The 17,265-nt window shown below is 39.6% G+C and overlaps 1 protein-coding gene across 1 annotated transcript in view; it reads left to right on the forward strand.

Moving 5' to 3' along the window:
• Positions 1 to 17,265, forward strand: part of C15H18orf63 (chromosome 15 C18orf63 homolog) — a 49,334-nt gene that overhangs the window by 7,126 nt on the left and 24,943 nt on the right. Inside the window, exons 5-10 of the mRNA XM_048363288.1 lie at positions 874 to 915; positions 2,583 to 2,659; positions 4,366 to 4,475; positions 5,588 to 5,684; positions 5,793 to 5,878; positions 7,393 to 7,576. Coding sequence (XP_048219245.1) covers positions 874 to 915; positions 2,583 to 2,659; positions 4,366 to 4,475; positions 5,588 to 5,684; positions 5,793 to 5,878; positions 7,393 to 7,576 — 596 coding nt within the window. The remainder of the gene's footprint in view (positions 1 to 873; positions 916 to 2,582; positions 2,660 to 4,365; positions 4,476 to 5,587; positions 5,685 to 5,792; positions 5,879 to 7,392; positions 7,577 to 17,265) is intronic.

Below are 17,265 nucleotides of genomic sequence, written 5' to 3' on the forward strand. Positions count from 1 at the left end.
ACATTTCTTGTTGAACATTGTTACCCTCCCTCCCTTGTTTTTCTCCCACTTTTCCTCCCTCCGCCCAACTTTCCTTCTCCCGGCATTATGATTTTAAAAAAACAAAACAAAACAAAACACAAATCAGCCAGGCACTGGTGGTTCACACCTGTAATCCTAGCTCCTCAGAAAATTTATATCTGAGGATCATGGTTCAAAGCCAGCCCAGGCAGTAACGTCCATGAGATGCATCTCCAGTTAACCCCCAGAAAACTGGAAGTGGAGCCTTGGCTCCAAGTGGTAGAATGCTATCCTTGAGCAAAAAAGAGCGCATAGACAGTGCCCAGGCCCGGAGTTCAAGCCCCATAACTAATAAAAAAAGAAAAGAAACAAGCCACAAATCATTCATATTGTGGAGCTAAAAGATTGCCTTTAAGTTTTTTGAAGTTTTATTGTGGATGATAAATAATTGTGAAAAACTGGGTAGTCAGTCACCTTTCTCATTTAAGATTTTTTTTTTTTTTTGGCCAGTCCTGGGCCTTGAACTCAGGGCCTGAGCACTGTCCCTGGCTTCTTCTTTTTGCTCAAGGCTAGCACTCTACCACTTGAGCCACAGCGCCACTTCTGGCCATTTTCTGTATATGTGGTGCTGGGGAATCGAACCCAGGGCCTCATGTATATGAGGCAGGCACTCTTGCCACTAGGCCATATCCCCAGCCCATTTAAGATTTTTTTTTTTAGATTATTTTTTCTCTCTTGAACTTTTATATTTCTTTGTATAGTTTTAATTTAAAATACTTTTTCTTAGCTTTGGTAATTTCACATCAAAAGGTTGTTTTATCAATTTATTATTTCTGAGTTATAATAATATGGCATGTCTTGTGAATTTTTAAGGAAGAGATTTTCTTTCTCAGATGGGAAAGCAAAGTGCTGTTGGTAAGTAAAATATTTAAGTTAATAGATAAAATATTACTATATTAACACTTGTTAAAACCAGCATGATAGATCATTAGTTATTATAATCTTATTCATTACTATATACTGAATCAAATCAGATACCTAAGAAATTAGTTCTTGTTCAAAGTACTTAGCTACTTGATTAAAAAAAAATGACTTAGTTGGAAAAAAAAAACCTGTATTTTTTATTTTCCCTACTTAAAGAAAATCATGATCATGAAGGAGTTAACCCTGAAGGTAGTTCCCAGTATAATAACATAAGAAGTTATTGATACTAATATAAGTCAAAGCGTTATGAGAATATTCTTTTCTCCTTTAAAACCACAACCTAAAGGGACACACACACTATCCAGTTCTTTTATTGGCATGGCAGGGTTCCATTGCAAGTAGGTTCCCAAGCAGTGGTGTGAGACGGCGGCTAGGTGGGAACCCCAAGCCATCAGTGGCATCATGTATTAGCTGGGGTAGCTTTCCCTACCTTTGAGCCCCGCTGTACAACCCTGATCTGCGGCCACCAACTACTGGGGCTCAGTGGAGCATCCCGCCTGTTTACCCTGCCAGCACTAGTAGCCGCCACTCGGCTCTAGTTCTGGATGAATCCATCTATGACAGAGTTTAATTTCATTCCCAAGTACTAGTATGACACTACAGCCAGCAAGTCAGGATAACAGTTTAGAAGAACAGAATTCCTCATTCATGGGTTAAAATATTTTTTTTTTTACTTTCATTGAAATTAAAAACTGAAAACCCTCAGACATTTTAAGTGCATACTCATTGAGGTTTGTGAGTTTTGTTGTTTTTTTATTGTTGGTTTTTTTTGTCAGCCATAGGGCTTGAACTCAAGGCCTGGGCACTGTCCCTGATCTTTTGTGGTCAAGGCTAGTGCTCTACCACTTTGAGCCACAGCTTCACTTCTGATTTTCTGGTAGTTAGTTGGGGATAAGTGTCTCACTGACTTTTCTACCCTGGCTGGTGTCAAACTGCTATCCTCACATCTCAGCCTTATGAGTAGCTTGGATTACAGGTGTGAGCCACCAATACCTGGATTACTCATTGAAATTTTGCAAACGAAGCTTATTACTGTTAACAGGTCTCAGGTCAGGAAGCATCACCAGTATGGCCTAACTCCTCTAATGCTTTCTCTAGATAATATCCCTTCTCAAGGTCATGACTATCCTGACATGAAATGTTTTCATTTATGAAAATGTGCCCTATCTGCCTGTACAATGTATCTGCAATATATATGCTAGTACATTTGATGGAATGTGTTAATGGGAGACTTCCCAGGTCAGAAGCCTGGCATAGGACTTCTCTACATTTTATAAGATGGGAGTCTCCATTTTTAATAAGTAATAAATGTTAGGCTTGTATAAACCGTTGCATTTCCCTAAACTATAATTTGTCTTCTTATTGTAACAACATCCTGTGAGCTTGCTCACACACATGTCCATGTTGTTTCATACATCTTTATAATTAGATGTCTTATCTGTAAACTTCAAAACATATGGTGATTACTTGATTTTACTATGTTTATAAAAATATGTTGCCTTAGTTTCTAACTTAAATAATTTATGTTACTAAAATACTTGAAATCTGATCTGATGGAATAATTCCCAACGTCTCACAGGTTTTGTTTTGTTTTTTAGTGTTAGACATCAATGTAACAGAAACTCAGATTTGTCTAAGTATAGAAGTTTGCACTATCAGGCTGCCACCAGCTGAGGTACCATATTCTTTATTTCCATAAGTTACTATATTTATTACTAACATACTATCAAATTTTAATTTTTAACATGAAGGATCATAGAAGGTTTATGTTATTTAAATGAATGTTACTAAATGCTTGATGCATTTATATTGTTCTAAATCTTCTTCCCCAAAGAAAATACTCTGTTCACTTAATGCAGGTCTTATATTGTTCTTTGCTCAAATATATTTGCAGATGGCATCCAAGAATGCCATATCCTTATCTTTCTTACATCTGAGTTTGAACTAATTTAGAGAGTAACAAAGAATTTTACATCTAGAGGTTATGATAATAATTTTACTATTTACTGTTTATTGAATAATAATTTATCATTCCGAACGGGACATTTCTGGAAATGAAAGGGACATTGACCTGATGAGACACACCCGTTCTAACTTGCATGAGCTAAGATATATGGCCACACTGTTTATTCCTTGAAAGGAAAAAAAATTCATTAAAAAAATTGCCTATCTGAACCCCAGGATTAGGCAGATCTATCCATCCACTTATGACAGTAGCAGAAAACCACAGTCTCTTGTGCAATTAGGCACTCTTTCCAATATAACAGAATGCAGGACACCCTCTCTGCCAACCAGCTAGCTCCTGAGAAGAAGAGGGAATGGTTTGGTTGATAGCAAGCATGCCTAGTTATTCATCCCAACTGTAGCAACTGTCTTAAGTCCCCTGATTGTCCCCTGAAAGGAATGAATAACAGGGAAGAGTGACACCAGGAGTGTGTGTCAGTAGAGCTTTCTTGTCATGCAAGGAAATACCACAAATTAGACCAACACAGTCTTCTCTGCTGTTCAACACTATACACTCAATACAGACTTGTTAAACTAAATGAATTCTCTGCTCCTCAGAATCTCATTTTTATATGTGCTTTTGGCATGCAATTTTTTACCTTCTGACTGCTATGAAAATTACTTTTGTACAAGACCATGTTCCCACGAAATGTGATCTCTTGGAGATTGCTCTTTTCATCTGTTCCCCACAAGGACTAAAAGATAATTGGATTTAATTTTCCTCTTATCAAAGTTTACTATTGGTTATTCGGTCATTTGTCCATGCTGACTTTGAACTGTGATCCTCCAGACCCAAGCCTCCTGAGTACCTAAGATGAAGGGTATTAGCCACCAGCAGCACCCTACAAGATATGTTTTTTTGTTCCACCTTTGGGGCTTGAACTTAGGGCCTGGGTGCTGGCCCTGAGCTTTTTTGCTCAAAGCTAACCCTGTACTACTTGAGCCACAGTTCCACTTTCATCTTTTCTTTTCTTTTTGCCAGTCCTGGGGCTTGAACTCAGGGCCTGGGCACTGTCCCTGGCTTCTTTTTGCTCAAGGCTAGCACTCTGCCACTTGAGCCACAGCACCACCAGCTCTTTCTATATATGTGGTGCTGAGGAATCGGGCCCACGGCTTCCTGTATAGGAGACACGCACTCTACCACTAGGCCATATTCCCAGCCCACACTTCTGTCTTTTCTGATGGTTAATTGGAATCTCATGGACTTTCCTGCTCAGGCTGGCTTCAAACTGTGATCCTCAGATGACAGCCTTCTGAGTAGCTAGGATTATAGGCAAAAGCCATTGGCTCCCTCCTAAGATAGATATTTTTAAAAGCTTATTTCTCTTTGATAAGTTTTTGGAAGACTTATGCATCAAAATCTTATTTCCTCAAAAGCTAAAGGAGTTTGATATTTCTCAGAATATTTTACAAGACTTTTATGCCAATCAGCATGCTGTCATTGAGAAACATTCCATTTTGAGCAACTGGTGCTATGTTTTGCCAAGGTGAGATCTCAGTTTATATCATCTCAGGTGCATTTACCATATAGTTAGTAATTTCCTCTTATTTTGCTTTCTTACCAATGATATGTGTAAAACTATAAATTTTGAATGTTTAAAAGCTGAATTGTAACTTTAAAAGATACTGGAACATAATTGTCCTATATGAGATGCAATAAATTTCCCTAATTATGTTACTAAAATTACTGTATTTATTATCATTAGATCTAGCTTCAAAAATAGTAAAATTTGCATGCTTTACATTAAGATAACTGTCATGACTCTTAATATAAAAACTTAGTAAATCTGTACCTAATAATGATTCACTAGAATTTGATATGATCTGAGTTTAGTGTAGAAGTTAAGTGTAGAAGTTCCTCAAAAGATAGATCTCAGAAAATGGAGCTGCCTTATAATCTAGCATTCCCACTACTAGGAAATGTAATCAGCATGCCAAAGAGATAACTACACTCCCCTATTTATTGTAGCATTATTTACAGTGGCTGAGACAGGATACAATGTAAGTGCCTATTATTGGTGGAATGCCTAAAGAACTTGTAGTGCATATTAACAATGGAATGCCATTCAGCCTTGAGTGAAAAACAGATAGAAAAACAAATGCCACATGATCTCATATATAGAATCTGAAAAGTTTCACTGATAAAAACAGTAGAATGAATGGTAGTTAGCAGGAGTTGAAGTGATAACATGGGGTGGGTTAAAGAGATCAAAGGATAGAGAATTTAATTTTGATAGGAGGAATAAGACAAGGAGATATACAACACGATGACTGTAGTTAATAACAAATACTGTGTTCTCGAAAATCCTAAGTAGGTTTGAAGTATTCGTGTGTGTGTGTGTGTGTGTGTGTGTGTGTGTGTGTGTGTGTGTATTGATGCATGTGTTGGTTGTCTGGATCTAGCCTTTCTACAACATATACCTACTCCAAAAGATTTCATACATGGTGTTTGAAACTACAAGTAAATGTTTATTATTTATACATGAATAATGAGATATTTGCTAAGTCTTTTGGAACGCTTTTTGGATCACATATTTAACTTGTCAAACCATACTTATACACGGGCTCATAAAATTTTCCCAACTCTAATTTTTCATAGTATGAAAATGGGACAAATAATAAATATTCTCCATGCCATACCCCCGGATAGTCCATTTCAATCATTCAGAGACCTCCAGATGCATTGGGATGACCTGGTAAGAACAGAAATATATCTCTTTAAAGTCATTTGGTTCTAGTTCCTTGTAATTTAACCTAAGATTGGCTTTTGCCAAGATGATTTAAATTCTGTGCTTACTTTATAGTATGGATATAAACTTCCAGAAGAGTGCGGAAAGATGAAAATATACTGCAACATCTACTTCAAAATGATCGGAGAAAGGACCTTCACGTATCCTTTTTGTATTACTGTAGCAGGCATGCTCTGCTCACCCACAGTCTAGTTTTGCTCCAAGCTCCACGTGAGCCTTTTACCTGCACCAGTGGTTTTTGTTTTCCTTAAAATTCAACACAATTTTATTTAATATTGATAAGGAGGTTTTTCTTTAATACTGCTTAACAATTTAGACAGCAAAGAAAAATTTAGAATAGACAAAATATTTACATTTGTTTCCTTATATACATGAACTATCATATGATTCTCCTTAGCTAGGTGCTCCCTCTAGTGACACTTTGGATAGTATTGGAAGTGTTGGATTAAAGAAACCAGTTAATGAACAGCATAGTTTTTGGAAGATTGCTTATTTTTACAGGCAGAGTTTAGAGTATTTGATATGTTTAGAGGATTGATATTGCGTTGATTTAAGAAAATGTCTTTCTTAGCAGTGTGGTAAGGAAAATCTCAGGTGCCCAGGTGGAGCTCTTAAATCTTAGTGAGCACTGATTTCATTATCCCTGCTGGTTAGTCTTTGTGTTCTGGAGTGTAGAAATGAAAGATGGAAGAGCCATAACATTCACTCTCTATATTCTATTTCTTAACTAATATCTCTAGAGGGAAACTATGGTTAACGCATTTCAGTTGTTCCCTTTATTTAGAGGCCAACACATTATTTCAGTGTTCGTGGGACATTTCTCATCAGAAAAAGCAACTACTTTCCTCAAATAGTTGCTTTTAGAGTTGGACTGTAATTGCTATGTGTTGGCTCTCTATACTATTTTTAACTGTTTTGGGAGATACAGCCTGTTCATGGTTGCCATGACCTTTATTTCTGTAATCCAGAAGGGCCATATAGTGTTTTCCTTTATACATCATTGCTGGAATAACTTAGTTTGCCAGCCCACTTAGAAAGTCACATAATCAAGGCACAATGAATTGCCTTGTATTATGTCAGAACACCATACTGAGGCCCATAAAATATATAAAATTACTATCTGTTAATAAAAATAAAATTTACAAAAGAAGATATGAAGACCCCAGTGAGGAAGCATGCTTTCAGCTTTGAATAAGTAGCATAAAACAGTTACAATTTGTTTATATGTCTTTATAACATTGTTACTTTTAATACCTTTTAAAAACAAAAGCACTTTGGAGGCATGGCTCTGTTGGTAAAGTGCTAGCCAATGAGCAAAAGCAGCAGGTACTAAGTTAAGAGTCCCAGTTTCAGACCTGAAAAAAGAAAAGAAAAAAAAGAAATGGAGGGGCTGGGGATATGGCCTAGTGGCAAGAGTGCCTGCCTCGTATACATGAGGCCCTGGGTTCGATTCCCCAGCACCACATATACAGAAAACGGCCAGAAGTGGCGCTGTGGCTCAAGTGGCAGAGTACTAGCCTTGAGCAAAAAGAAGCCAGGGACAGTGCTCAGGCCCTGAGTCCAAGCCCCAGGACTGGCCAAAAAAAAGAAATGGAAACAAAAATTGTTATCTCTTATAACAAAAATGTTCCTGTTGTTCTTTAACCTTGTTCAGATATCCTCTCACTTGCATCAGAAGTCAGCCCATCCAGTTTTTCCCAAGAATAGATTTGGAAGGTGTGTTGAAAAGTTTCCTTTCAGATTTAAAATCTAAACTGCCTCATATATGTGGATTTCCCATAAAGATGACAAACAGACCATGCTACTACACGCAGGAACTAAGCAAACCTATTGTGCAGGTAAGAAGGGCTCTTAAGTCATTCAGTTCAAGGGTTACTGTGGGCTTCTTCCTTGGCTCTCTTGCCTTCTCTGCTGGGACACCCAGCTTTCCTCAGAATGTTGTAAAATAACACTCAACTGGATATTCTGATATTTATATTGCTCCTGACAAAAGACATCCTGAAAATAAGGGTCCGTGGCTTTCTCTCTGTGTACTTTTGGGTGTATCATCTCAGTTAATTGCTAATAAAGACTCATTATTGAGATAATCATTTTCTAGTTTTTCAGAAGAGGAAACTGAAATATAGCACATCCAAGTGTGCTAACCAGTACCACATAGTTAAATACATTGTCGAATTAGAATTGAAATTCGGAGTCAGATTTTTGGTGATGTAATTGGGGACAAGTTTTGATTTCTGTTTAGAACTCAGGCTGCAGTTACAAGCTATCTAGATTTGAATTCCCTACTATCTGTGTAATCTGGGCCAAGCTATTTATTCTCCCTGTGTTAATTTTCTTAGCTGTAAAGTGGGGTGGGGAGACAGTAGTCGTGATGACAGCTCTTGTCACAGATTGCACCCTGGGAACAATGTGGATTTTAACAATCAGCATGTTTGTCAGGGCCTTTCCTTGGGAGCCGCACCCAGGGAGATGGGAAGAAAGCAAGATGGGGCAAAGCTCGACATCAACAGCAAAGCCAGTGCCAGATGGCCTCTCTTGAATCCTGAGGCTAAAATGGCCCATCAGATTCTTTATTGGTGAAAATAGCCAAGCTTTTATCATCTTTTCTGAATTTTAAAAACGTGACTGAATGTTAAAAAAGATTATCAAGGAAGAAAGATGGCGCCGATGGAATAGGGAGGCACTCCGACTCGCTCCAACGGCATAGTGAGCTGGGAACCCCAACACCCAACACCCCATCAAGAACCCAGCAAAACCAGCAGCCAGAAGCAGTGGAGAAACGCAGGAAAACAAAAAGGAGCAAAAAAGAAGAACCGAAAACCTACACGGAGCCGGAGATTCACCGGGGCACCCTCCCCCCACCAGCCGACCCTGGCCCAAACAGGGTCAGGCTGGGAAAGGGGAACCCGGCGATCGGCAGACAGGCTGCCAGGAGCGCAGAATTCATATAGCGGGAGACCCCACGGCCACAAGGCAGGGTGCGGACCAAGACACACCGGCAGCGACGAGAAGTTCGGGTCCACACCGGGTTTGGACAAGGGAACCCAGCGCGGCAGAAATCGGGAACCAGGGAAGCCACCACGACACTTAGCCAACCCCTGGAGGTCCAACGGCAGCGCGGGACACACACACAAAGCAGCAAAAGTGAGTGCCCTCCCCTCCCCCCCTCCCCCACCCCTGACGGAACAAAGAACCCACAAATCAGGCGGGGGAAACCCCCATCAGGCGCTGGGAAGTCAGTTTAGCAGGGGAAGGGCTCAGCAGCACCAACACCCCACAGGTTCCTGAACTGGCAGAACCGGCCCCGCCCCCTTCCCAACAGGGGCCGGGAGACAGCCGGTTGTGCAAACCCCACCTGAGGCGCCTGGACCTCGCAGACTCTTACAACTAAAACCACAGGCGCTGGTGGGCAATACCAGCCCAGCAGGGTCACTGGAGCCTGATCACGTCCCCCCTCCTAACAGCGGAGGTGAGGTCTGAAGGTGCCAAGCCACACCCGGACAGTCGATCCCACTGGGCCCCACACGTACCCCCCCCCCACAACGGACTCGTGGGAGGGCGCAAGCACAACCCAACAACCCAGGGCTCGCTCTGGGAGGCATATCCCGCCGAAGTGCCTGTTGCACTGAACGCACAGCGCACAGGAGGGCGGGGCCTCCGGCGACAGCGCCCGCTCTGGTAGGCGTACCCTGCACTGGTGGGCGGGGACACAGCGACAGCACCTGCTGCCCGTAGACACGTCTACACAGGAGGGAGGGAGGAGCTACAAACCAAACCTGAGAAGCCATCCAGATCTCCAGATGCGCAAATCACAAAGAAACATAACTCAGTTCATCAAAGGGCAAGCCAACTCGCCAGCTCCAAAAAGCAGCACGACTGAAGAGGAGATGGAGACTAAAAAAGCAAATGAGGCCATGTTAACAGGAATGATCGAAAGCGTCAGAAATGAAATCAGAAAACAATTCCAGGAATTTAGAGCGGAAATCTGGAAGGACACCCAGGAAGCCAAGAAAGAAATGGAAGCAAAACTGGATACAATGCAAACCTGCTTTAAAGAAATGGAAGCAAAAATGGATACAATGCAAGCTGCCTTTAAAGAAAATCTCCACATCCTAAGAATTGAAATGCATGAAAAAATAGATTTAAAATACAACTCTTTAAAGGAAGAAATCTCCACGATCAGAGCTGATATGACAACCATAAATAGCTCTCTGACATCCATAAACTCCGCAATTGAAACCATGACACAAAGAGTAGACCATATAGAATCCAGAATCTCTCGCCTGGACGATGAAGCAGCTGACAACAACCAGAAAATGACCACACTCCAAGAAAAGGTGAAGCTTCAGGGAAGACTAATCCAGGAACTAATGGACAAAGACAAGAGATATAATCTGCGCATAATTGGAATAGAAGAAGGAGCCGAATATCAGAGCAGAGGGCTTAATCATGTTCTCAATAAAGTTATTGCAGAAAACTTCCCCAATCTCACAGGGGACCCCATCCAGGTAACCGAAGCCTATAGGACACCTGGCAGGCCAGACCCCAGGAAAGCCACCCCAAGGCACATAATATTCAAGACTTCAGACCTCAAGATTAAAGAGCAAATTCTGAATTCAGCCAAAGCGAAGAAGGAAACTTTTTTCAATGGGAAGAGGATTCGAATAACATCCGACTTATCCACACAAACTTACCAAGCTCGAAGCGAGTGGAAGAACACCATCCAAGTACTCCAGAATAACAATTTACAACCTCGGATCAAATATCCAGCGAAATTGGAGTTCACATTCGAAGGGAGAACCAGATCTTTCCACACCAAAGAGGAGCTAAAGGAGTATGTGAATAAAAAACCAGCCCTACAGCGAATATTAAGAGGGGAACCCCACCCAACAGAGATCGTAAAAGACACACAGACAGAATCAGAAAGAAACTTCAATAGCCAAAGCCCAGCAGAAACACAAGCTCACTAAAGACAAGAAGAAAAAAAAAAAAAGAAGAAAAAACAGCCCACCAAGAAAATGGAAGGAGAAAAAACACCCTTATCCTTGATCTCTTTAAATATAAATGGTTTAAACTCCCCGATAAAGAGGAGCAGACTGGCAGAATGGATTCGCAAACAAAAAGTTGACATCTGCTGTCTACAAGAGACCCACCTTACAGCAAGGGACAAAAACAGGCTTCGAGTGAAAGGATGGAGCAAGATCTACCAAGCAAATGCATCCACCAAAACGGCAGGTGTAGCCATCCTGATCTCAGACAAGCTTGACTTCTCTTTAAAGTCCACTCAAAAAGACAAAGAAGGACACTACATATTAATACAAGGAAAAATCCAGGATCAAGAAATCACGGTGATAAATGTATACTCACCAAACAAAAGAGGCCCGACATATGTCAAGCAAATTCTCAAAGAATTACAGAGCAAGATAGACGCAAACACAATCATAGTGGGTGACTTTAATACTCCTCTCTCTCCAAGAGACAGATCCAACACTCAGAGGATTAGTAAGGGAGCTGAGGACCTAAATAACACCATTTCCCAAATGGATCTAACAGACCTATATAGAACCTTTCACCCCACAGAGACCCAATACACCTTCTTTTCAGCAGCCCATGGATCATATTCCAAAATAGACCACGTCATAGCCCACACAAAGAACCTCAGCAAATACAAAAGTATTGACGTCATCCCATGTATTATATCTGACCACAGTGGATTAAAGGTAACCCTCAACAACAAAGGATACCACAGAGCCTATACACACTCTTGGAGGCTAAACCCCACGCTGCTATCCAACACTTGGGCCACAGATCAAATTAAAGATGAAATCAACGAATTCATAAGCCACAATGACAAAGAAAACACATCACAAAGAAACCTATGGGACACAGCTAAGGCAGTTCTGAGGGGCAAGATCATTGCACTCAGCACCCACATTAAAAGAATGGAAGCAGAGCAGGTGAATACCCTCACGATGAAACTAAAACAACTGGAGAAACAAGAAATGACAGAATCTAAAACGACTAGGAGAGGAGAGATCACAAAGATTAAAGAAGAGATAAATCTGATTGAAAATAGAAAGACCATTCAACAAATAAATAAGACTAAAAGCTGGTTCTTTGAGAAAATAAACAAAATTGACAGACCCCTTGCAAGACTTACAAAAAAAAGAAGAGAAGAGACTCATATTCGTAAAATCAGGGACTCCACAGGAAAAATTACAACAAGTACACACGATATTCAAACAATCATAAGGAGCTATTTCCAAAACCTCTACTCAGCAAAAAACAATAATTCTACAGAAATGGATCAATTCTTAGAGAAGTACAAACTGCCCAAACTGAACCAAGAAGAAATAAATCAGCTAAATAAACCAATAACTTACGGTGAGATACAGGAGGTAATCAAGAACCTCCCTACTAAGAAAAGCCCAGGCCCAGATGGATTCACCAACGAATTCTACAAAACCTTTAGTGAGGAGCTAATTCCAATACTCCTCAAACTCTTCCGCGAAATAGAAATGGAGGGAGAAATTCCAAACTCATTCTACGAAGCTAATATCATACTAATTCCCAAACCAGGCAAAGACCCAACAAAAAAAGAGAACTACAGACCAATATCACTAATGAACACAGATGCAAAGCTCCTCAATAAAATATTAGCTAATAGGATCCAGAAAGTGATCAAGAATATCATACATCATGACCAAGTAGGCTTCATCCCTCAGTCACAAGGATGGTTCAACATCCGTAAATCAATCAACGTAATTCACCACATAAACAGAGCTAAAATCAAGAATCACATTGTTATCTCAGTCGATGCCCAAAAAGCCTTTGACAAAATACAACATCCATACCTATTAAAAGCTTTGGAGAGAACAGGAATAGATGGAACATTCCTCAAAACAATAAAAGCCATATACAACAGACCAACTGCTAATATCATATTAAATGGAGAGAAACTTAAGTCATTCCCCCTAAAATCAGGAACAAGACAAGGATGCCCACTCTCCCCACTTCTGTTCAACATAGTGCTGGAATCCCTAGCCATAGCAATAAGGCAAGAGGAGGACATCAAAGGGATCCACATCGGCAAGGAAGAAATCAAGTTATCCCTATTCGCAGACGACATGATCTTGTATCTGAAGGACCCAAAAACCTCAGTACCCAAACTCCTACACCTAATAAACCAATTTGGCAAAGTAGCAGGATATAAAATCAACCCACAAAAGTCAGCAGCTTTTCTGTACACCAGCAATAGACAAACAGAAAAGGAAATTATGGAAACAATTCCATTTACAGTAGCCAAAAAAAGAATAAAGTACCTAGGGATCAACTTAACCAAGGAAGTGACGGACCTATTCAATGAAAACTACAAAAATCTAATAAGGGAAATCAAAGAAGACACAAGGAGATGGAAAGACCTCCCATGCTCATGGGTAGGCAGAATCAATATAGTGAAAATGGCCATATTGCCCAAATTGTTATACAAATTCAATGCAATACCTATCAAAATCCCAGCCACATTCTTCACTGAAATAGAGAAACCAATCCATAAATTCATATGGAACAGCAAAAAACCTAGAATAGCCAAAGCAATTCTAGGCAAAAAAAGCAATGCAGGAGGTATCACAATACCTGACTTCAAGATCTACTACAAGGCCATCATAACAAAAACAGCATGGTATTGGTATAAAAACAGATCGGAAGACCAATGGATTAGAACTGAAGACCCAGAAATAAAACCGCACTCTTACAGCCAACTGATATTCGACAAAGGAGCTAAAGATATACAATGGAATAAACATAGCCTCTTCAACTACTGGTGCTGGGAGAACTGGGCAGCCATATGCAAAAAACTCAAAGTAGACCCAAGCCTATCACCATGCACCAAGATCAACTCAAAATGGATCAAGGACCTCAACATCAGACCTGAATCCTTGAAACTACTGAAGGACAGAGTAGGAAAGACACTAGAACTTATAGGCACAGGAAGGAATTTCCTGAATAGAGTCCCAGGGGCACAACAAATAGGAGAAAGACTCGACAAATGGGACTACTACAAATTAAAAAGTTTCTGCACAGCTAAGGACATAGCCACCAAAATAGAAAGACAGCCAACGATATGGGAAAGGATATTTACCAGCACAGCAACAGACAAAGGCCTGATATCGGTCATCTACAGAGAACTCAAAAAACTAAGCCCCTCCAAGCCCAATAAACCTATTAGGAAATGGGCAAAAGAGCTAAAGAGAGACTTCTCAAGAGAAGATATAAAAATGGCAAAGAAACATATGAGGAAATGCTCAACATCCCTGCTAGTAAAGGAAATGCAAATAAAAACAACCCTGAGATACCATCTCACCCCAGTTAGAATGGCCTATACTCTGAACTCAGGAAACAACAAATGCTGGAGGGGCTGTGGGGAAAGAGGAACCCTTCTCCATTGTTGGTGGGAGTGCAAATTAGTACAACCACTTTGGAGAACAGTATGGAGGTTTCTCAAAAAGCTCAATATAGACCTACCCTATGACCCAGCCATACCACTCCTAGGCATCTATCCTAAACAGCAAAATCCAAGATATCAAAAAGGCATTTGTACTACCATGTTTATCGCGGCACAATTCACAATAGCTAAAATATGGAAACAACCCAGATGCCCCTCCACAGACGAATGGATCCAAAAAATATGGTACTTATACACAATGGAATACTACATAGCGATTAGGAATGGTGAAATATTGTTATTTGCAGGGAAATGGTCGGAACTCGAACAAATAATGTTGAGTGAGACAAGCCTAGAACACAGAAAACAAAGGGGCATGATCTCCCTGATATATGACTGTTAACAAAGGGAGACGGAGAGACAGTAGAGACCAAGTCTGTGAATACTGTATATGTTCTTGATACATTGTATATTGCATATATGTCAACCTGACCTAGACAAGGGATAGAAAAACAGGTTGTAAGATATCATAAGAAATGTACACACTGCCCTACTATGTAACTGCACCCTCTTTGCACAACACCTTGTAAAAAAATTTATGTCCAATTAATAAAAAAATAAAAAAAAATAAAAAAAAAAAAGATTATCAAGAGGACCAAACTAGCTCTTTTTTACTTGCAAAACATTTTAAGCATACATAAAAGAAGTTGATATAAAGAACACTCACATGCTTATTACCTAGCTCCTCCTCGACATAATTTTAGATGATGGAGTACAGTGTAATATTTCAAGACAAATTTCAAATACAGTATCATTTTGCTTGTGAAGACTATAGTATGGACTTCTATTACATAAGAGCTATGTAACAATACGTTTTGACAAAATTTATGTCATTATTACACCTAACTGAATTAACAGTCATTCCTTAATATCACCAACTTCTAGTTCATACAGTATGTGACCTTAGGCACTTTTTTATTGTCAACTTGATTGACTTAAGACATGCCTAGGAGATTAGTAAGGCACACTCTGGATGTCTGTGATGACATTTCCAAAGATAATCAAAACATGAAGGCTATGACCTAAAAAGTGGATTTATCCCTTGATAAATTTGTAATATGATATTATTGGCAGATAGTGAATGGTAAGACTAGTTGGAAATCGGTCACTGACCTCTTTCTAAAGGTATTCCCTATTCCTCTGCTTTCTGGTCATGATCAAGTGAACTGCTCTGCCCTGCTTTCCCTACCATAGACCAACAGCTCTGAAAATGAGCCAGAATAAATCCTTCCCCTCTTAAGTTGGTTATGTCAGGATTTTTGTCACCCTCATGAGAAAACTAACATACTCAGGTGACGACATGGACAGAACCAGATTTTAATGATAAAAGAAATTTAATTTGTCACTTTGATTATTCCTCACATTTTAGTCTTAATGCTCGACCACCATTAGCTATCATCAGATCTAAATATAGGTTAATTCTTTTGTTTTTCTTTATGGTTGTATGTTAATTATATAAAGTTATATACATCATATGGAAAGTCTAGAAATGAAAAGTAAACCAAGCTACATTTTCCAGTAACACCTAACAGGTAATGATAATGATATAATAAAGCTGATGTTGGGGTTGGATCATGACTTCATAAAGCTTTGGTTTGTTGACCACTTAAGTATATTTGAGTTTTGTGAATTATTTATCATCTCATCTGCTGTTTACATAGGCCCCTTTTAGTCTTTTTATAAATTTCATATATAAACTTAGAAGTGTTCACCTCTAGGCTATTTATAGTATTTTAAAAATTGAAAGAATGAGTAAATAATACATTGACAGGCCAGGGGGCAAAACAAACTCCTTGAAATTATCTTTATCAGAGCTATATTTCAGAGACCAATAAGAAGCAGAACATATTTCAGACACTAGACATGTAATTTTGAAGTTTTTTAACCAAAATATAAGTCATTTGTCCTTATGTGAATCCGCCTGGATTGAATTTCTTTGGTATTCCAAGTGATAGGTTTGCTATCTGAAAGTTATTACAGGTTATGAAACCCAATAGTCAAAAAGAGGATCTTTTCTCTTCTATAGTTAATTTCAACTTAGTTCTTGAGTCTACCCCCCTCCCTTTTAAAGAAAAGCAGTGATAAAACATTCAATAAGTGACTCATTCACTTCTGACAAATACCTACTTGAGATAGAATGTCAATCGCTTTGAAGGGTCTGCCTCAGGATAGCATCTCTCTGCTTAGGTAGGCTGGGTAGCGTGAGGGTGGAAATATGCAGGAAGGACACTGGTAGGTTTGCCTAACATAATCTATAGCAGAAACATGGATGTCCTGAGCTCTAATTGCACTAAACACCCATAGAGCTGTAGCTGAAATCAAGGAAGCATTCTCAATTAAGCTTCTCCCCCAAAACAGCACAAGTATGGCTTCCTCTTTCCAGATACTGTATATATATATATATATATATATATATATATATATATATATATATGCCTCTGACTGGCTCACCTGAAATCACAGCCCAAACCCTAACTGTAAGATTTCCAGGCTGTAGTCCAGGAAGGAGTCCTAGGAAGACTGGAATGGAGGTTGAACCTAGTTCACCAGAGCTACTAGGGAAAATCAAGGCCTTGCTTTCTTGATCTGCTGTGATGATGCTAGTCACTGCTTCTATAGTATCTTGACAGATATAGTGTACAGTGTTTTCTCAGACTCTTTTTAGCTTTATGCTAACCTCCTTGTAGAAGATCTTCAGAACGGTTACAACAGTCCTCTTTATTCCAGAGATATATAAATCGTGTCCCCCAGTTTATATGTTGAAGTCATTGTTTTGATTTTTGCAAGTCCTGGGGCTTGAGCTCAGGGCCTGAGCACTGGTTTCTTTTTGCTCAAGGCTAGCACTCTACCACTTGAGCCACAGCGCCACTTCTGGCTTTCTCTATATATGTAGGAATCAAACCCAGGGTTTCATCTATGTGAGGCAAGCACTCTACCATTAGGCCATATTCCCAGCCCAAAGTCATTGTTTTTTAAGTCATTTTTGAGACATTGTCTATATAACCCATGCTTGCCTTGAATTCA

The sequence above is a fragment of the Perognathus longimembris genome, chromosome 15 (assembly GCF_023159225.1).
Source record: "Perognathus longimembris pacificus isolate PPM17 chromosome 15, ASM2315922v1, whole genome shotgun sequence".
In the NCBI taxonomy this organism is placed as follows: domain Eukaryota; kingdom Metazoa; phylum Chordata; class Mammalia; order Rodentia; family Heteromyidae; genus Perognathus; species Perognathus longimembris.